Below are 20,892 nucleotides of genomic sequence, written 5' to 3' on the forward strand. Positions count from 1 at the left end.
GCAAGCGGGAAAGGTAGCCCGGAGCGAGGTGCATGGACACCCCGCTTGAGCACCAAGTGAAGGACGGTGTGAAGCACTGGGGCTGATGCAGGGAGGTACCTGCAGAGCAGCAGAGGGGAAGGCAGCCCTCCCTGCAGCGGAGGTTCTCCAGACTGCCGCCACACAGCACAGCCCGGCCGGGCCGAGGTGGGCCCTGGCTGAGGGGAGAGCCTGGCTGAGGGGGGCTCCTGGTTGAGGGGAGAGCCTGGCTGAGGCAGGTGTTGGCTGGGGGACTCCTGGCTGAGGGGGGCTCCTGGCTGAGAAGAGGTCCTGGCTGAGGGGAGATCTTGGTTGAGGGGAGAGCCTGGCTGAGGCAGGTGTTGGCTGGGGGACTCCTGGCTAAGAAGAGGTCCTGGCTGAGGGGGGCTCCTGGCTGAGAAGAGGTCCTGGTTGAGGGGAGAGCCTGGCTGAGGCAGGGGTTGCCTGGGGGGACTCCTGGCCGAGGCGAGGGCCCGGCTGAGGCGGGCCCTGACTGAGGGGCTGTTCCTGGGCAAGAGTCCACACCCAGCCCGCGGCGCGGCGCGGCCCTGGGGGGGGGCCCTGGCGGGGCCGGGGCCGAGGCGCCCAGCACGGCCGGGGGCGGAGGACACCCGTCCCGCCCGCCGCGCTGCCCGTGACGGACGGCGCAAGCCCCGCCCCGGGGGGGGCCGGCGGCGCGGTGGCCGGGGGCGTGGCCAGCGCGGCCGACAGGGCGCGGCGGGGGCGTGGCGGGGCCGTGGGCGCGCGGCGGGGCCGTGGCCGGGGTCCGGGGGCGCGCGCGGCGCGGCGCGGCGGGGCGGGGTGCGCGCGGCGGGGCGGGGCGCGGCGGGGCCGGGCAGGCGGGCGGGCGGGGCGCCGCCGCGGCGGGGCGGCAGTCGGGCGGCAGCCGCGGCCGGGGTGGGAGCGGCGGCGCGGCGCGGCGCGGGGCGGGCAGCGGCGCCCCGTGGTGCGGCATGTCCAAGACGCTGCGGAAGAAGCGGCACTGGCTGAGCAAGGTGCAGGAGTGCGTGGTCTCCTGGGGCGGCCCGGCGGGCCCCGACCCCGACCTCCTGCGCGGCGGCGCCGAGCGCGGCGAGTTCCCCTACCTGGCGGGCCGCCTGCCGCCGGGCGGCGAGGGCGCGCCGGGCCCCGCGCTGCTCTCGGGCAAGGCGCCGGCGCCGGGCGACGTGCTGCTGGAGGTGAACGGCACCCCCGTCAGCGGCCTCACGCACCGCGACACGCTGGCCGTCGTCCGGCACTTCAGGGAGCCCGTGCGCCTCAAGACCGTGCGCCCAGGTGAGCCGGCGGCCGCAGGCCGCGCCGCGCCGGACCCGCGGCCCGGCCCGCCCCGCCGCCGCGGAGCCGGCCGCGGGTAGGCCCAGCCGCGCCGGCGCCCTGCGGGGCGGCGGGAGGGCCGCGGCGGGGTGCGGGAGCGCCCGCCCGCCCGGCGGCGGCGGGGCCCGGGGAGCGGGTGCCGGGTTGGGAAAGTTTCCTCGGCTGCGGGAGGGCGCCTCCGCCGAACGGGGCGGCCGGGGGAGGGAACGGGGGGGGGGGGGGGGCGGCCCCGCTGCCGCGTGGGGCGGCGGGCGGCGCGGGGCCCCGGAGTCCCGCCCCGGCGCGGCGCCGGCGGGCGGCGCTCGCTTCCCCCGGCCCGTCGGGGACCGCGGGCCGCCGGCTCGGTCCCGGCGCCGCGGCCCGAGCCCGGGGGCGGGCGGCCCGTCCCGTCCCGTCCCGGTGGGCTCGGACGGGGGCGCCGCTGGGTGTGCGCGCCGGTCCCGGCGGGGCGAGGGCCCGCTCCCCGGCCGGCCGCCCGCCCCTGCGGCACCCGAGCGCAGCCCGGGGGCGAGGAGGCCGCCTGGTTTCACGCTGCTGTATTTCGGGTGGTTTTGGGGGGGGGGGTGACACCCGTGCGGGGCTCGGCGGAGCGGGCGGTGGTCGCCTGACGGGGCCGAGCGGAGGTTTCGGGTGACTCCGTCGCTCCCGGGAGGGTCCCTGCCCGCCGCCCTGCCCGTGTGTGCGTGCGCGGCACCGGCCGTCCGGTGAGTTCGGGGTCCGCAACTTGGAGGAACGGTCTTTCGTGGGTTTTCGTGGTATTTGTATGATGGGCTGCTCGGAGCCGGGTGAAGGGTGGGTGTTAGGTGGTCAGCACTGGGGAGGGTGGGAGCGTGGCTTGTGAGAATGCCATTGCTGTGTCCTGTTGGTTTCTAATTTGCCAAAGACCAACACCGAGAACAAGCTCTGGGTGTTCTTTTTACATAGATTTGGATTAATTTCGAGTACACTTTAATTAACTAATGATACCAGATCGTCGTGGTAAAATCTTCTTCACCGATGTGCTTGCCAAGTGTCAGGTTAATGCTGAATAGTGGTACCTGCAGTCACGTGAGCTAATGATTCATGGTGTAACGAGCTTCAGGTTTACCGCTTTCCTGGTCAGGCAATCCAGGTGTGAGCGTGATGTGTTACAAAGAAACTGTCTTTGGTAAAACCCTTTTTCCCTGAATTCCAACTGACGCCAGTATTTCTATGACCAAAGTCTATAATATTTCTTACACAGCTTCTTTGTTTAACACCTGTCTTATACTCTTTTCATCATAACTGCTGGGTTGCTATTTGACTTTTGGTAATAGATATTTAAAATCAGATTTTCCTCATTTGACCAATCATGAAAAGTCATCTTCTATATAGAAACTGTGCAGTTGGCCCTGACGCATGTCACCTATTAAACAATTTAAAAAACAAACTCACACCTTAAAAGCACCCACAGAAGCCTGGCAGGTTTTGAAACACATCTTTATTTCCAAAATTGGAAATCCCATCTGAATGAAGAAAGTAAAAAAGAACAAACAGCTGCAAGTTAAATGTAAAATAAGAGGATTAAAAAAACCTGAGGAACAAATTGTTTAAGATATAGAAAATAATAATAAATCTCTTTTTTAAAAGAGAAAGCTTTTGGAAGGTGAAACTATAGTTAGAAGATCCAAGAAATTTCTTGTGTTTACTATGGAGGGGGATAGGGGTATTCCTGCACTGGGACTTTCCATAACAGAGAGATGTCTCAAACTGTCAAGTTAAAACTGGCAGAAATGATTTAGAAGAAATTGATACAATGAATAGTAGAAAATGGCCAGAGCCACATGATGTTCGTTAGGAGTTCCAAATATGAGGTACTAAACAGCAGTGTGTTGTCTGTTCCTTAAGTCATCGGTGGTGTGGAAGGGGTGGGAGGTAGGGAATACAGCACCAATAGGAAAAGGGTCCAGAAGATCAATAGGACTGACTTCTGATGCCAGCAAGTTGGTTAAAACTATAGTTAAGAATGAAAATATTGGGCATGTGAATAAATACCATCTAATGAGGAGAGTGGGTTGCTTTTCAGAAGAAAGTCTGTTAGTTTTTGAAGGTTCTCCAGTTGGTTTAATAAAATCCAAGTATTTTGGTGTAGTGCATTTTCAAACGGACTTTCAGCAAGGTATGAACAGACTTTGAATAAGGCTCTTGCCGAGTGAGCGTTGTGCGGTAGCGTAGCTGCTGAGAGATTAAGAGCAGAATTCTCCTGTGGGTTAGTAACTGGTTAAAATACAGGAACAGTTTTCTCAACAGAAGGAAACTACCGCTGGAGTCTTGCAAAGACCTGTGCTGTTTAGCATAGTCATCCAGAACTTGTAAACTGAAGGCTAGGTTGAGTTGTAAAAAGAGAACTAGGATTTTTGTGCTGATTTTGTATAACTTTTGGAACAAATAAAACTGAAGCTTCAGATCCAGCAATTTTTCCCATACTGGAACATATTGCAAGCTTATTTACCACATCAGATGATTTTGCAGTAATTTTCTGTGTTAGACTTGGTGTCCTTAAATACAGTATTTTAAAGCATACTGTTTTTCTTGGTTGTTTTTTTTTATAAGACTGCCACAGTAGTGCTCAGTGGCAGAATTCCTGTTAGAGTATATGTAATTAGGAAAGTTGTTGACAAGGCGTTCCCTGTGAAGACCTGTGACTTTGAATTTGGCTTCCCTTCTACCTCTTGTGATCCAGAGCAAGCCAGACTTGCTGACCTTGGGAAGGCAGCTGGGAAGGTGCGAGGGGCTGTGCGGGTGGTGGTGGTGGTGATGGGAGCGAGGACTGGGGAGCCAGCAGTTTGTGGTGCGCTCATAACATGTCTGAAATTCTGAGACACCCGTAATTGCATTACTGGTTTTTAAGGTCCTGTGTTTCATGTTTTTCTGCAGTCAAAACTGTTCTCTCAGATGAACTGTTGTGTTGAAAGGCATGGAGTGCCTCTGCTAGCAGGCCTTCGTGTGCCTGATGGCTCTTCAGATTTGAGTGCTATTGGGACAGAAGTCTGAGGGGATCCAACTTGAGGGGTCTTTACCACAACACTGAGGAATTTGTCGCCTTGTCTCTGAATTTTAGGGTGTGTTTAAGGCCTTGACGCTCATGGTCTGCTGCTGCATTTTAGAAGGACAACTTTGGTGTTTAAGAGCTGGCTGCGTCTTCAAGGTGAAGTCTGTGCAGGTGTCCCAATGGCCTTGAACAGCATGTTGGGGGACTGGACTGGTTTATTTCAAGTAGCGATGTAGTCCTTCATTAAAGGCAGCAACAGCTTTAGTTGACAGCAGTAAAATCTGTCTGTGATACTTCTAGCAAGCTCATAGAAGATTTAAAATGGAAATTTCAAGATGCTGTTTAGTCTTGTTTGATAAGACACTTGAAAGATATGAATGTTAATTTGAACGCCATCTGTTAACTGCACATCGCAAATGATGGACCATTTTGTTGATGAAGAAATTTGTCCTTCCCTTTCTTGCTCTGTCCTTACTTGCTGAGGAGGGAGAACAAGACCAGTGTGCCACAGGCTGGGGGTGAGTGTCATCAGTGCCACAGCCATGTCCCAGAGGTCTGGCTCAGGTGCGTGCAGGCTAGCTGGGAAATCTTCGGTTCTGGAATCGGTAGGGGTTAACATAGCAAAGTCTGCAGAAGGCTGGTCTCAAGCTCTCTGCCAGTACACCTGGACTGATGCTGGGGATCTGAGTTGTCTAAAAGTTAGACATCCCTTTGTTCTAGTTGATGTTTGAGATTATAACCATACTTCTATTTTTGTGTAATTCATCATCCTCTTGATCAGATGAGCAAAACACCAGTACAGAGAAATAAGGCTTTTTGTGCAATGTGATATTTGTATGTATTTGCATGCATGCTAACGTAGGCCAGCTCGTCATAATGAGTGTATCTGTATTTTAGCCACACTTGGTGAGCGCTGGTTTCAAGCTAATCGCCCGCTTACATGCATCCAAACGACAGCTGCCATGTGGCTCCGGGACCTTCCCTGTCCAGTGTTGCTCGGGTTAGTACATTAGCCTTGTAACTAGCTGGCACTGCTGCAGGTTCTTTTCTTTCCGTTAAGGAAAAACTAAAGCATTTTGCTTTAGTCAAATCCATTGTCTTTGAGTGCTAAGTTCATCCTCTGAAGGTACCTACTAGTTGCATACGGCATTCAGATTTAGCCAGAAAGATGTTTGTATGTGCCCACGAGCCTGCTTGCTAGCATACTCATCGATGTAACTTTGAATGCCTTCTTTCTTCATAGCAGCATGGTAGCCAAAATACATCAAAACTAGGTTGCAGACTTAAAGTAAGAAAAATTACTGATGATCTGCAAGTTCCTTTTTCTGCAGCTTGAGTTGCCAGATACTATGTAGGAAGGAATGTGTTTTCCTTCCAAACTAAGGAGCTTTGATGAATACAGCCACTTTGTGGCAATTATTATGGTTTCATGGCCACTATAACTAGCATTTGGGAAGAAAAGGGCAGAGTCTTGCAGCTCTTCCCCTTGAGAAACACCTCCAGAGCGCATAGTTTTGTTCCTTGATTATCGAGAGAATGCATGTTGGCTCCATTGTGTCAAAACTGATCTTTAATCAAAAAATGCAGCAAGATGTAAAATGATGAAAAGTCCCCTTCAGACTAAATTTTTTTTTTATTAGTCTCAGTGCTCTTGAAACTATTAAACCTTGTTTTCCTGTGTATTTGTTTCATAGCTGACTTCCACAGTTGTGGCTGGAGCTCTTCCCTGACTGAGGCATTTATCCGTTACCTCCGGTCTGCATTGCCTGGCCTGCAGGAAGTTGCCAGTTTGTGCTTTGATGTTTTTTTTTTTCCTGGCTGGGGCACGTGGAGGACTTCCTAGCTCATACTCACAGAACTCATAGGATCTTTATTTTTTCAGTCCTTCATGCCATTTACAATACATACAGTACACCCCAGTCCGAAGCTGATGCATGTTGCTGCTTTGTGTGCGCTCAACCATAGTCTGCAGCCTTTGGACGTGACTACCTACTTCAGATCTATTGCTTTATTTGAATTATGATGCATTAGTACAGAGAATGAGATGATTGACAGGTGGATGTAGTACTCTGAAGTTCTCAGTACCAAACTAATTTTTTCGAGTCAGTATCTTTCACTAAATCAGGTAATGCTCTTGGAACTTGAGGATCTTGATGCTAGCAAGGCCTTATCTTACCAAATGCTCTCCTGATCAAAATCTAGTACAAGCTTACAAGAAGACAACTTACTGCTGGATGCGTTTCTCCTGTGACTCTAAAATTTCATGGTGATCGATCCCGAATGCCTCTGTTACCGACAGGAGTTAATGGAAATGTTTAGAAGTCGGCTTCTGCAGGGGGTCCCTTCTCTGAAGCAGAATGAATGAAAATGGTGATGACAAATACGGTGACTCAGATCAGGATTCAGCACTTGAGACATAATACTCGAAGCTGAGTATATAAGGTTCATTTACATTTTCTCTTGTGCTTGAGGTAGGTACAAAGCCTCCATGTGGGGGTAAACATTTGCATGTTTGGCAATTAAGGCAGAGAGGAGGGCATGCCGCACTCCGAGGCTGTTTTCGCAAAATCAGATGAATTCTAAATGTGCCGTGTTAAAACAGAGATCAGAGTACACACTAGGATAATTTTGCCTCTCGGAGGAAAGGCATTACCCTAATTCTGTGTTTCTCTGGAAGCTGGCAGTAGGCCAGCTCGGTGATTAAACAGACTAATGTGTTACTCTGCTTGTCTGAGGAGTTGAGGCAGCCAGCTCAGGTCCTTCAGTCCTTGATGCGTGTTAGGTGGAGGGCTGCTGGATCCCGGCATGGAAAGCTGCCCTCCGCGCTTGAGAGTGCATGGGGAACTGATCCATTTTTATACAAAAGAAGGAAAGGTTGATTCATTTTAACACACTAAGAAAAGCCTATAACATATAGGGTTGCTGTAATGAACGTGTAAGTTATTCCAGTTTCATGAAACTGGGCAGGAGACAGATGTGCAGTCTTGAAAAAGAAAACTGAACAAGAAATGCTTTCTGCTGGAGGCTGTGATTTCTCTAAAGCATTGGCAGTAGCAGTGGTGTGTCCTACAGCAGTTTGAGAGAGCTGCCTTGCACAAAAAGCTATTAGCTTGCATCTCAGATGTGTGGATGCAGAGGACTGTCAAGAACTTGCCAAGGGATGGGTATTAGTATGTGCATGTAATTTATAATCTTGTTTCTCATATTCATCTTTATATAAACATATTATTCTTGGCATAGAACATACTGCCTTTCCTTTTCACATACTCCTTTGTTTAAATTTTACTGTGATGAGTACTGTGTTAATGACTTCACCATAAATGCGCTCTAATTATTCTATTCTTTCTTGGCGTGTTAGTTTCAGATGATAACGAGGCCTCATGTGGCTTTTGCTACTGTGCTGCTTAACACCATGGTTTTAATTTGTACTTTTTTGTTCCCTTCAGGAGAGCCATTCTCTTCCCTGTACCATTTGTTGATGTGTCTCAGGAGAGATCCAGTAGAATAGTGCAGAGTAAGGCTGGCATTTACCTGCAGCTGGTGGCAGAGCAGGTAATGCAGTCAGTGTTCTTCTCCAAACCCACCTCCTCTGTGTCTGGGTCCCCTGCTTTAGGGGAGTGGGATTTTCACTAGGACTGAATGATCAAGCACTTGTATTCCAGTTATTCCTGGAAGGAAATATTTCCGATTCAGGTAGACAGTTTTGATTGAAATTCTTGCATATATGTTTATGTTGCTTTTCTATTTAAAAAAAAAAAAAAAAAAAAGCTTAGGTTTACATGCCAGCATAGAACTTGTTTAAAATCTTTGAAACTGTAATTTTGCCACTACTCTGCAATGGCAGGAGGCTTTCTCTTCTATGTGAATGAAGCCAAGAATGAAATAAACATGAACCTTTATTAGAAGCCATGATTTCAACAGCAGATTTCATCTTCATAATTTTTGTCTAGGTATTGCTTTTGAATTCTTGGCTGGCTTTAATGAAATGCTATTCAGTTGTAGAAAATAGCTGGTTTTTATTGCTCTTAGAAGATAAAATTTCCTTAATTTTTTTACAAGAATTTTCATTTTCCTTTTATAAAACAAAGACACTTTAAAACTAAACTGTCTTTTTAGAAAATTCCTGAAGTAAACAAGCTGTGCTTGTATAACTTGCTATGCACCATGCTCCTTTATTATTGAAACATCTGCTTCAAGATACTTTTCAGCTGATAATTCTTTAAAAAAAATCTTAAAATATAACAAGGATTGTGCATTCAGATTGACAGCTGAGAAAATTACGTTAGTTTTGATTGTTGCTCTGTTTTAAGGTCTTTGAATTAATTCTTCTGTTTCTTGTTTTTAATTCATGATGCATCCTTTTAAGAAATATCTTGTCGCATTCATGGGCTGTTAGTTAAATCACATCTTATTCCCTGAACAGGAACAATTTTCTTCTTCAAAGTAATAGTATTCCTGAGAGTACTAGATTTGGATTAAGAAAAATATGAGCTCTTTCTATTTGAGAATGAATTCCTTATTTAGTTCTGCTGAACAGAAGGTGGGGGGAAGATGCAGTATGAAGATTGCAGATTTGTATTGATCTGTTACACCATCATCGAAACCAGAATCCTAAGTAATTAATCTTCTCAGTTGCTAATTAGTATTTCAATCTTTGTTAAATTAATCTTTTTTTCGGCCCTCAGCGTGTCACAGTGGGAACAGGAGCGGCTCCCAGGTGACATACCAGCAGTAGTTGAATACTATGGGCTGGCTTCCAAGCTAATCATTTTTAAAAGCAAGAGCATATACTTTTGGTGAAAAGGGGAGTATCCTAGGAAGGGCATTTGTCAGCGTAGTATCAAGGAGACTGTAAAGGCACTAATGGAGAAAAGGGGATTGCCACTGTGGGTGCAACAAGTCGAGGGATGCTGTGGTTTACGTAAGTTTTTCCATACTGGCTGTTAAAACCTATGTACAAGCTGTCCCTCAGTGCTGCTGTTTAAGATGCAGATATGGGTGGTTGCATGTAGCTGTGCTCTGTGATTAGTTTAGGTGTAGCTTTCAGTGTGAAGTACAATCATAGCAATCTTTTGTTCATACTTATGTTGCTGTTCTTTTTTTGTCATGTGCAAATGCTTTGTGTTAAAGTAATGATCTTATGTGGAAACGTACTTTCATTTGCAAAGCACACCAAGGTTGTTAGACATAACCCTGGGCTTTCTCTAATGGTGAGCTTTTAAAGTGTGTTTTCATAGCTACCTTTAAAATGGTTGCTTAAAGGTACTTTTCAATATATGTGTTTCTCAAGCCTGTAATTTTTCATGAATTGGTTGTTCTCAGCTGAATGTAGCTTCTTCAAATTGAAAATCACTAGCGTGTTTACTGTCCGTCCTGTGTCACTCTTCCCTTGCTGAATAGGAGTCTAGTTTGTATATCTTGATCTACTGTAAATTATTTTACTGAGAGACTGTTAAAAAGTTAATTACTTTAAGCTCTGGATTGGCGTATCTCTTCAGTTACCTATATAAACAAAAATGTAAAGCTTGAATTCTAGTTTTATCAGATCATGGTACACGTGAGTATTGATTTTAACTGTGTTCTGCTTCAGTGCCGTTTCATTACTGACTTTTGGTAATAAATACAATCAGACTAACAGCTGGTGTCTTATGAATATGGATTGTGAATGCGATAAAAACATCAGAAGTATTCTGGTTTTTGGTGTCTAGAAATGCATTATTTCTATCTGCATGTTAATGAAGTATTCTTTCAAAAAGGTGGTAAAGGCAATCAACAAGGTTAATGTGATTGTGTGCATTATCTGTTACTAAAGTTGTCTGTTCTTAAACCCACTGTGTTTGGATATAGAGAAGGTGTATTCTTAAAAGTCCAGACTAGTATTGCCCTAACATGACAACCTAACCCAAAATCCGACTACAACAATGGTTGCATTGTACTTGTACAAAAACGGGTTTGGTGGGGCTGGGACCATCCGGGGCCATCTCTGGCACTGGGTGTTCAGAAGAAGCCGGTAGCATCACCTTGACTCCGCTGTGGCGCAGGTGCCTGAGCTGACACGCGTGGGGCAGGTTGGATCCAGTGGGGAATGTGGGAGATGTGAGTCAGAAGCTGGTGTTGCCAATTTATGCAAATAATATTAGGGAGTACTTTGAGGATGACTGCTCACCTTATCTCAAAGAGACAGAAGTAGAGCAGATGCAAAGAAAGAGATCACCAGCCTGGAAAAACTCGTGTGCAGTGAGACAGAGAAAGGTGGAATTACAACACAAAGGAGATAAGTACGAGGAATGGGAACATGCAATAACAGTACAAAAGAGCGGGATTCGGAGTTTGTTGCTCCTTCTCTCACAGTACAGGTACGAGGCTGTAACCCATAGCAGATAATCCGTGATGGCAGGAAATGCGTCTTCAGGTGTGTGATGTGCCGGGGCAGTCCCTGGGGTATGTGTTACTGCTGGATGTCACCTGGGCTTCTCAGGTGAAGCGGGGACATGGCAATCCTCCCATCCTTCCTTTGTCGAGCTATGAATGTATATACTTGTGTATATATTTATATACAATAAATATATTGAGGATGAGCTTGGCACAGACGCCTTTGAAAGAGCTCCTGTCGCAGCGGAGGGTCCGGGGCCTGCTTGCAGCCGCTGGGCACTCGGGGCTGGTGAACGGAGCGTGCGTGGGCTGCGTGCCTGGGGAGAGCTGTGCCCCGTGGGCAGCCTGTTCAGCAAACTCTGGCCCGGTGGAGCCTGAAATGTTTGATTTGCAGGGTGTGTTGGTCATTTCTCGGCTCTAATGTGCCTCCCAGCTGTTCGGTGTGCCGTTCGACACAGGTGCAGCAAGCTGTCCTGCTGGGCATGGCCATCCCACTGCGCCCTCGCACACACCGGCGTCCAGCGCGGTGTGCTGCAGGGCTGCTGCTGCGGTGCAGGATGACTGCCCAAGGGCTGCTGCAAATGCTGCGATAGAGGAGGTAACTGCAGATGTGAGAGAGAACCCGGGTGTTCCCAGGGTTGATTTATGAAGCTTATTAACAATAGGAGATGAAGAACTGGAAATTGGAAGTAATTTTTTTTTTTCTTTAAAGAAACCACTTTTCTTGAGAACAGTCATTCAAACACCTGGAAGATGTGAATTGGGGTGATGTTTACTCCATCTTGGATTCTTGGCTTGCAGATTTACAATGTTCAGTAGCTGTCTGCAGACTATTAGAGGTTTACATAAAAACACTTTCAGAAGTTTTCAACTCAAGATGCATCATAGACTAAACATCATAGTCATTTAAAATTAAAAACAAGCTCCCTTCCTTGCCCACCCCACTAAAAAACCACATGCATTTTTAGGCGTTCACTTCTTTGTAGTGCAAATATGAATAAAGATCTCATGTCTTAGAAATAAAAATGAATGGTTGGTATGTTCCAGTGTTGTTTACCTCCTGGTAATCAAATGCAGTTTGAGTTATACATCATCGGCCAGTTTCTCTGAGCTATAAAGAACACCGAAGGCCATTTTGAATTTTAAAAATGCAAGTCCGGAGATCTGTGCAGTCATCTGCCAAAAATTGCTCTGAAAACAACCATCAATACTTGGTGGTTTAGCCTGTGTATCAAGCTTTGAATGTAGAGAATATAAAGGATTGTATTTAGTGCTGAGTTTCAACTGAAATGCTCCTGTTGCCTTTGCCAGAGTTTTTTTTGATAAAATGTTTAGAGAAATTAATTTCCTTTGGACTAGGATTGTTTTGCAGTTGTATTTTGAGAGCAATTCAATGTTCACTATTAAGTTTTGGGATTCAAATTGTGTCTCTCCTGTTAAGGACTGTTTTAGCATGCAGGCAAGCATGTAGCATCCGATTTGGGAACCATTTTGCCAGGAGCCATCTGTTTGCCCTTCAAAAGGGTTAGTCAAGTTTTGCATGCTCTGTGGCAAAATGGGGCGTACTGGTATGGGGGAAAGGGGAAAGGCTGTGACCAGCCTCGGGCTTTGCCTCCGGGAGTCCGTGGCAGCTGATTTCTTCTGCAGTGCTCTGCTGGAGTCCGCTCCAGCCATGGCATCTTGCCATCTTCTTGGATCCTCCTTTCCCTCGGCTTGGAGAAGGTGCAGGTCTCCCAACATGCTCTTCTGCAGCTTGCGGCTGGGTGGGCAGGAGCGTGAGTGCTGGGCTTCGATGCGGAAATGCTGTGCCGCAGTTGTGGTGGGGTAAGAGTTGGCTGTTGGTGTCCCCGGGGTCCTGCTGGGTGCCAAAGTGGAATGCTGGCAGGTCTGGAGTGCCGGTGGAGAGAGCTATCTCGGCAGATCCCCCTGACCAAGGTGGGAGTGGTGCACAGTGGCATGTGCACCCGTTTTGTGCTTAGCTAGAAGAAACATGTTTTAAAAAAATCTCCTTTCATGTTGATGAAAGAACAGATGAGAGGAAAAAATTCCATCTGACGTGGCTGCTTAATTACTGTTTGATATGGTGATGTAGTTTATCAAGTTAAGTTTTTAGTGGAAATAGTGTTAGGGTAGAAAGTGGTTTTTGCTCTAGAGCAGTAACTTTCACCTTGTTTGTCTGAATTTTCCAGTGTCACCAAGTCTTGTGTGGCAAAACTAAGCCCATTTTTAATCTGTCTGTTCTTAAATGTTTTGTGAACACTGTGGGAGTTATTCAGGGCATCTCAGTCTTCAGTGGCCGCAAGCTGAGACCCACTGCTGTGGGGTGTCTGACAGCGGTGCAGCCTCTGGTGATTGACCAAAAAGGTTCCCAGAAAGAAATTTAAAATATGGCCTGAGGTATTTGATCTGCAATTGAGTAGTTCTTAGAGTATCTGCAAGTATCTCTTTCTTAACTCATGAAATCAGGCAGCTGGGTGAATTCAAATAATTAAACCAGTTTTAATTCTTGATATCCTAAGAAAAAAAATTACCTGACTTGGTGTTAAGCAAAAAGAAATTATTCTTGTAGGTCATTGAAAATAAAATTCCTGTGGTGGTGAAGACTGGTAGTAAAAGTTGTAAAGAAATAGACAAAGCAACTGATATGCAACTTTGTGCTTTTGTTTTGTGTGATGTTTTTAACAAAGTTAAAATGAAGTATATATAATCTTTAGATGACTAGGTGGTTTGCTGTCTAATTTAGTAAAGAAAACCTCTTTAAAAAGTATTATATCTCTTAAATAGTTGCTGTAGTTGTAGCCAATGCTTAGGAAAAAGTAATGTGCATAGTGTCTTGGGGATGCATTTTGGAGTCTGAAAAAAGCAGCACGTAGTGGGGGAGCTGTGTCCAGCATAACACTTAGTGAGTTTGGGTAGGAAAAATCACTCTCTTAAAAACAAATCGAAACAAAAGGTAGAAGTACCTGTCTTGATATGTTTTCCTTTTCCCCGCAAGACTTTTTGGAAGATCACAACAAAAGTATAACCAAACTAGAAATAGGGCTGGTTTATTCTGTTTGGCACATTTCTTATGTTTGCACAGCTGGTGGCCTACCAGCTTTTTCCTGCAGCTGACTAGAGAGATGCATGTGTGTAAGTTTATTTCTTCTTTTCCTGACATTATTAAAAAACAAAACAGAAAACCATTGACAAATAATTTGAACTCGGTGTAAGTCAACATGCTGATTAAGTATTTCCCTCCTGTGCTAAGTGATTTGTATGAAAAAAGCTAAGGACACAGGTGGATTTTTAAATCATTTTGACACAGTTTTTGCTCAAATAGACAGCAACAAGAACACCCAAACCACCTAAGCTGTCCCACCCTCTTTAAGATTTCATTGCCAGTATATGCAACTTTGTTTTGTTTATATGCCAAGTTTACTGTGACCTTCTTGCAATAGACAGAAGCAGAGTTTGCTGGTACTACTCATTAAATGCAAGAGGATTAACATCTAAAACCACAGAACTATCAGGAAATAACTAAGCCCTAAAGTTTTAGGTTTGTGGAAATGATTTCCTCCTAATGCATGTACTTGGGGGGAATTGCAGAATCCTGTTACGTAAGAGAGAGGCAGAGCCCTATATTAATCCCAGGGAATGATGTTTAATGGCTTGTTTTGTCCTTTATTGGTCTAAAGAATTCCTCAGAAATCAGCTGACCAAAACTGCCAGGGAAGTATTTTTACCTCTGTTGCTGAGACTGTTATTGCTCAGTAATTTCATTAATCTTCTTTGCAGTGAGATTAGATTGTAAATGCTTTGGTGCAGGGAGAACTTGTTTGTGAAAACTGCTTAGTACTGTGGGTTCCATGGAGTCAAGTACCAATAAGTAATCAAAAATAGCGTTCCATTGTTGAGCAATATTTTGAAATATTTATTGCCTTGTCTCTGTTTCAAGTTGACAGTGTTTCCTTGGCAGATACATTTGTAATATGGACTTTAATGCATTGTGTTTGGTATATACAAAAAATGCTAATGACATAAGTTTTAAGACAAAATTGCTGTGGTTTTATTTCATATTGAGAGTTGGTCCCTATTGTATAAAACAGTTCTGTATGAATAAATAAAAATTGTCCATTGTTCTAGATCTCTGACATCTTCAGATGCCACTCATGCATGTACTTTTTGTTTTAAATGGCTTATTATAGAAGCATTAATATGCCATATTTATGAATAAAATACTTTAAAAATGTATTCACTGATAGATAAGGTATATGCAGCTGGTGGTTGAACTATACAGAATAGCTGAGGTAACAGCTAACTGGCTTAGGCTCTGTCCTCTTAGAATCTTGAAAAAGACAAATGGTCATGCCCTTGACAGACCTATGTACTCTTATTAAACCCTGTTTTGTGGCTTATTTACAGGCAGCAGGAAAACAGTTTTACTCAATGCAAGGCCTGAAGTATCGCTCATGTCATGGCATTATGGACTACAGCAACTTGCCTCTAAATTGCAGGCTTTCCTATCTGCCCTACTTACTCAATATAAAAAAAACCCTAATCCTGTGGATTTTATTTCCCTCTCTGTAGGACAGCAGTGAGTAATTACTTTTCTCTGGTGAAGGTAGAGATGCTGGAAAAGTTTAATTAATGCCCATTAGGAAATGCTGCTAGTACTTAAATGAATTCATTAGGCCAGGGTGCTTAATGTTCATCAAAATAGCAAATGATTACAGTGGACTGAACGTTGTTTACGCTGTACTGTGTATTACATCTTTTTGTTCTGCTCTGTTCTGCAAAATATTTCGGGATATGTGGGTCTTCCTTAGCAGGGGACATCTTTCTTAACCCCTATGTAAAGTGTAGGGATTCAAAATGAGGTTTGGGTTTAGAGTATAAATCTGCTGCTTTGTCACTGCGGAATAGAGTAACCTGAGGGGAAAAAGGTACGTTTGTCTGCTCAGCCGTAAGGACTGCACTGAAAATACTTCACTGTCACTTAGTTTTGGTAACTGAATAGCCTTATTAATATGAATCTTCCATATTAATCTTTCTACCTTAGTAAATAACTTGCACATGGTAGTGAGAGTGTGGTGACTGCTTGTCTCCTCCTCTAGGGCCCCTCTGTTGTACAGAGGGTGCAGGTAATCCAGATGTGTAAAGAATAATGTCACTGTAAGCTCACATGCAAATGCAGGTGCCATTTTGGGTGTTGTTCAGACTGATTTGTCTCAGGTGGTGAGTGAAGTTTAAGGGTATTTTTGGAGGCAGATCAGAGGGTGGGTGAGATGCCCTGTGGTCAGAGCTCGGTTGGCATTTGGTGTCTCCCCGTCGGCGGGTGTTGGTGAGCCCTTGTTGGTGTCAGGGTCTGCACTGGGTTTGGCGGAACATACAGTTTGTGGTTTGAACCTGGAGGTACAAATATTTGTAAATCATGGGTACTTGTGTTGTTGAAACAATGTTCTTAGCATATTTTTTAAACATAAGCATAGATAAGTGATTTGCATAGTTCTTCATTTAAAGCTGTTTTCCTGTAATTAGCTGTCTGCCATCAGAACTGACAGTTGCTTTTTAAAGAAGCATTGGAAGCGTTTGTGCTATTCAGATGATTCCTTATCCCAGGTACTGAGAATTAGAACTCTCTGGAGACTGGAGAATGCTGTTACTGTGCTGTGTTTTGCATAAATTTAATAAACTTTGGCCATGCAACAGTCTGATTTTAGCACAGATTCAGTAACAAAAAAATGGCGAGACAGGTGTGTCTGTTGGGAAGCGGGAGGGTATTGGCTTTCTCTTGTCTTTGCAGAGGAAGGGAATGTGGAATGAACGTGAAAGTTGCTTTGTGGATAGGCTACTGTTTAACCTGTGGTGCTGAACACTGCTTAAAATGGAATGATTTTCATCAGGCTGCGGTGGCCCTTCTGGGGGCAGTGGTGGCCCCGAGGATGGGATCCTGGGGTCTTCGTTAACCTTTTTATCAGCCTGTATTTGTACACAAGTGCATGTAGTATATCCACAGGGAAGTCCTAAAGTATTCAGAAACTGCCAACTATTCTCTATTTTTTCTCTCAGTTAAAAGTCTACTAAAAATAGGATATTCTTCCATTCAGGCATCAAGCTCTGATACGTAATGTGAAGTGTCATGCTGTAGGAATAGTAAAAGGGTTTTTACCTGAGGAAGTTCTTTCTGTGGACTGTGTTTTTTTTTTTCTTATACTAGGAGAAATACAGCAAAGAGAAAAAAGGACTTAAATCAGTTTCTGCTTTGTTGAATCACCTTCAGGGGGCATAAAATTTGTTGTTCTGAAATTGTTACTTATTGCCTCTTGGCAAATACATCTGACCTTTTTTTTTTTTTTTCTAATTGAACTATGTTCTTGGAGGTCTGTTGCCTTTCCTGGCGTGTGTGGTTGCAGAGATGTTGGGTATTAAGGAAATGGCAAAGAAAAACAATAACTCTGTTCTCAAAAAAAAAAAAACCAAACCCTAGTTCTTTGACAGAACTTTCTATCTTATCTAAAGAATTTGAAATTGGGACATGAGAACTGGGCCCTTTCTTGAGGCTGCTTGCAGTGATCTGGAAAGATTTAGTGTTCATTGTTACCTGGCAGTACAAGTTTTATATGCAAAGTGTGAGGCTTTTCTTATATTTAACAAATATGTGAAGATAAAAATAAGATCTGCTTTTTGAAGTAGCAATGTGCATCTGATACAAATGCAGGAAATTGAAATGATGCCTGCAGACTTAGCTGGACCTCAGTGCTACTGCAAACGCTGCAAAACAAATTTAGAAGCAGAGGATATTTGAAATTTTGCTGTTCAAAATTTATTCTTAGCCTGCATGCTGGACATGCTTTTATTTTTTTTTTATTTTTTTTTTTACAGTAGTAAATTATGCAGTCGCCCCTTTCCAGTAATACTCGCTCCTGGCACAGCAAACCCTCCCGCTGCACACAGTGCACAGGGTGCTGAGCTTTCGGAGCTTACCAAACACGCACAGCATTGGTTTCACCTGATTGCTCTGACAGTGCCTTCAGGAAAGCCCCGTTAGTCTCTTATTAAGAATTTAAACTGGCAGATAAAGACAAGCTAATCTCTGTTTCATCGCATAATTTATTTGAGCAGCAAGACGTCTGGTTTCTTTTCTTTGCTGTTTCTGTATAGCTGCCAATGGGGACTGAACGGTGAATTTTGGAATTTGAACGGTTTTGTTTAGTAACAATCAGGTGCTAGCTATGTAATGGCTACCCGATTCTGACTCGATATGATGAGTAAAAGTAGGAAGGAACTTGACTACATTCCAGTCACGGTTTTGTGAGATGATGAATATTGTTAGGACAGGTACCTGCTCTCAGATTTGCTTGATGTAATTCTTATGACCATAGGTGCAGGGTAGTTTTTCATCATCTAGCTGTATGTTTTATTATGTTGGTAAGTTAATAAGTATATCATATACTTGTATTCAAATGAAAAAGGTAACCTTTTCAAACTCTACCTTCAGGTTCATCCGTGTGTCCTGGAAGCAAGGAGAAAGGAAGCATTTTAATAAGTATCTACAGTGGGTAACAAATACCTGTTCTATGAAATGCTGTGCTCTGGCGATAGTAAAGCATTTCAGAGAGATTACTGCAGAACCTATACGGTCAGACAAGGATGACAGAAAAGGGAATGATGCAATAAATACAGGACAAAACTACTGTGCTGTCAGTTTGGGTTTTCCTGTTGGGGTGTACATTCATAGCTGCCTTCTGATTGATTGTGAATTGAGAACAGAAATTAGATTTGGCTTTGCCTTCAAAGCTGTCTTTTTATTTGAAGTGCTTTCTTATGAGAATTCCATTTCTGTGTCAGTCTTGAATTTAGTGAGCTCTTTAAGCAGATATAAATGAGTCCAGCCTTTGGAGACAGCTGCATAAAGATGATGACTGGCAAGCTTCCTGAGCCGAATGCACCACAATCCAAGAGCTAAGCGCTCCAAATGTGAAACTTTTATTATTGTAACTGGATTATCCTTTCTGACTCCTAGTCTATACAAATGTTATTATTTTGCCTATGACATCTACCTTGTGCCGAACTTCCAGGGGCAAAAATTAAACCGAAAGCAACTGGTGAAAGTTAATCACTGAATCTAATAGAGTGTCATTCACACAGTTGTTGTAGACATCTGCTGAGGAGCAGTTATTTTCTGCCCTGTTCTTTAGACGCTGATTCTTTTTCACTGCTGCTATGTCTACTTTGTGGCGATTTATTGTACTTGGGGAAGAGAAAGTAGGTGGCTTGGAAGCTGACTACAAGTGAAGTGATACGTGCGACTTGTATCTGACTGCAGCAATGGCAAATGAGGACTTTCTAAAATCAGGTTGGTTTTAAGTATGGTTGTACATGGCTTACATAGGCTTGTTTTTATGAGGGAAAGCACAGAGTAAAAATAAAAACGGCGGTTACCTTGCTATGAAGTTGCTGTACTTGCTTTTTCTCTCTGCTTCAACTAGTTCTAGTTTATATTATGTTTTAAAGTAGCAGAAGAAGTTTGTTCGGAGGCTAAAAATAATTGGAAATACAGCTATTGTGTTCCCCATACAGAATGACCTCTCTATAGGTGAACAAATGCTGACATGTGCCAGCTAGAACTTAATCTGCTGCAGAATTGACCTGTGGTGTATCCTTAGAAGTAGCATAGGTGGCAATGAAAGAGTGAGTTTTCTTTAATGTTCAGTAAGTTCTGGTTATGAAAACCAGATTTATCCTTTTAATGAATAGGTTATTTGTCCTTTTTTAATCTGCCAATCTCTCAAATGCAGATGTTCCAAAAACTTTATTGCAGAAGCATTTCTTAAGATTATCTTGTAAAAACTTTCTTTGGAAACTTTACAGTTTTCTTTTTTTTTAAGCTTCTTTTGATAACATTTAGCAGGTAAAAGCACAGAGGAGAGGCAGCAAATACATCTTTTCAAAGTTGCTCAGTGCTGTCAGGTTCTGCTGGCGAAAGGAGCTAAGCGGCTTTGGTCAGAAGATGGGCAACTGTCTGACTCTGCGGTCAGTCATCAGGAGGTGTTTTGGTAAGCGCTTGAGAAGTGATTGCCAGAATACTCTATAAAATGCAACTTCACGCTGCCGAATTCAGCGTGAGGCTGCTCTTCTGTGTAGCAGTTCTGATACAGTCGGTGCTGCCGGCAGGGCATGCAGCCAGAGCTCATCTCCGCAGGAGAGGTGGTGAGCTGGGCTTCGGGAGGGAAACTGGTTGGAGACGCGTGACTCCAGGAGTGTGCATTATTCCCATTATGTTCTCTGAAGTGGCAGCAATCTTTAATAAATGCCTTGCAATGAGGAAATCGGAATGTCTCTTATGTGTTTCATGTCTGGTCTAGATGGGCTTTCCATTCTGTAAGAGACATGGGTTCATTATTAATCTGAAGGTTTATGTTTTAATAGCTGTTAGTTACCAAGTTCTTTTTCCACATACTGACATACTCTGTTGAGGCTGTTTTCTTACAAACTACTGATAGCTACGAAAAAGAAATGCTGAAAAGCAGATGTTGCATGACCAAGTACCCAGCTGTGTACTAACAAAATGAATCTCATGGTGATTAGTTAACAATTCCTTGGCAGTCAGAGGCATATGTAAAACAGTAAACACAGCATGGGGAAATAATAATAATAATTAAAAAAAAAAAGGCATTTTCTGAGCTTAAAACATTGACAACATCAGTTCAACCATCTGTGTTGCTGAAGAGCTGACTGTGTTGTGGGTATGTCATACCAAGGTCAGTTGAACTGACTTAGAAGTCCTTAACCCTTTATTGGTAAAAATATAACATTTCTGTTTTCTAAGCATGGGGTGCATTGTAATTTAAATGATGTGAGAGCCACACAGTGGATGTCTGAACTTAAACTGTCAATAAAGGAAAATAATCATTGGTGCTGTGGAGTTTTTACCTGCTTAGCCGACAGCAGCAAAGCACAGGAACTGACAAAAAAAGACAGGGAGCCATTTAAAGTTAACTTTTAAAGTTTAAGGTTATCTCTGTTACTGGAATGGAGTTGCCATTGTTCTATCTATGGGTGAGTGCGTGCAAAGGAGGAAGATAAAGATCATTATGACCTTCTGGCTATATAATTTAGAGCTGCGGCTGCAGTTAAAACAGTCTGCCCTCTGGAATAATTCTCTTCTGCAATGCCTTTTTTTTTCCCCTCACATT

General features: G+C 44.4%; 1 protein-coding gene across 2 annotated transcripts in view; it reads left to right on the top strand.

The window, feature by feature from the left end:
* Positions 1-875: 875 nt before the first annotated feature.
* The window catches only part of MAGI3 (membrane associated guanylate kinase, WW and PDZ domain containing 3), a 75,154-nt gene continuing 55,137 nt past the window's right edge, over positions 876-20,892 (top strand). For both annotated transcript variants that reach the window (XM_052815693.1, XM_052815694.1), the window contains exon 1: positions 876-1,293. In XM_052815693.1, the coding sequence (XP_052671653.1) occupies positions 972-1,293 (322 nt within the window). In that variant the 5' untranslated portion in view covers positions 876-971. The remainder of the gene's footprint in view (positions 1,294-20,892) is intronic.

This window comes from Harpia harpyja, chromosome 19 (assembly GCF_026419915.1).
Source record: "Harpia harpyja isolate bHarHar1 chromosome 19, bHarHar1 primary haplotype, whole genome shotgun sequence".
NCBI classification, from domain to species: Eukaryota; Metazoa; Chordata; class Aves; order Accipitriformes; family Accipitridae; genus Harpia; species Harpia harpyja.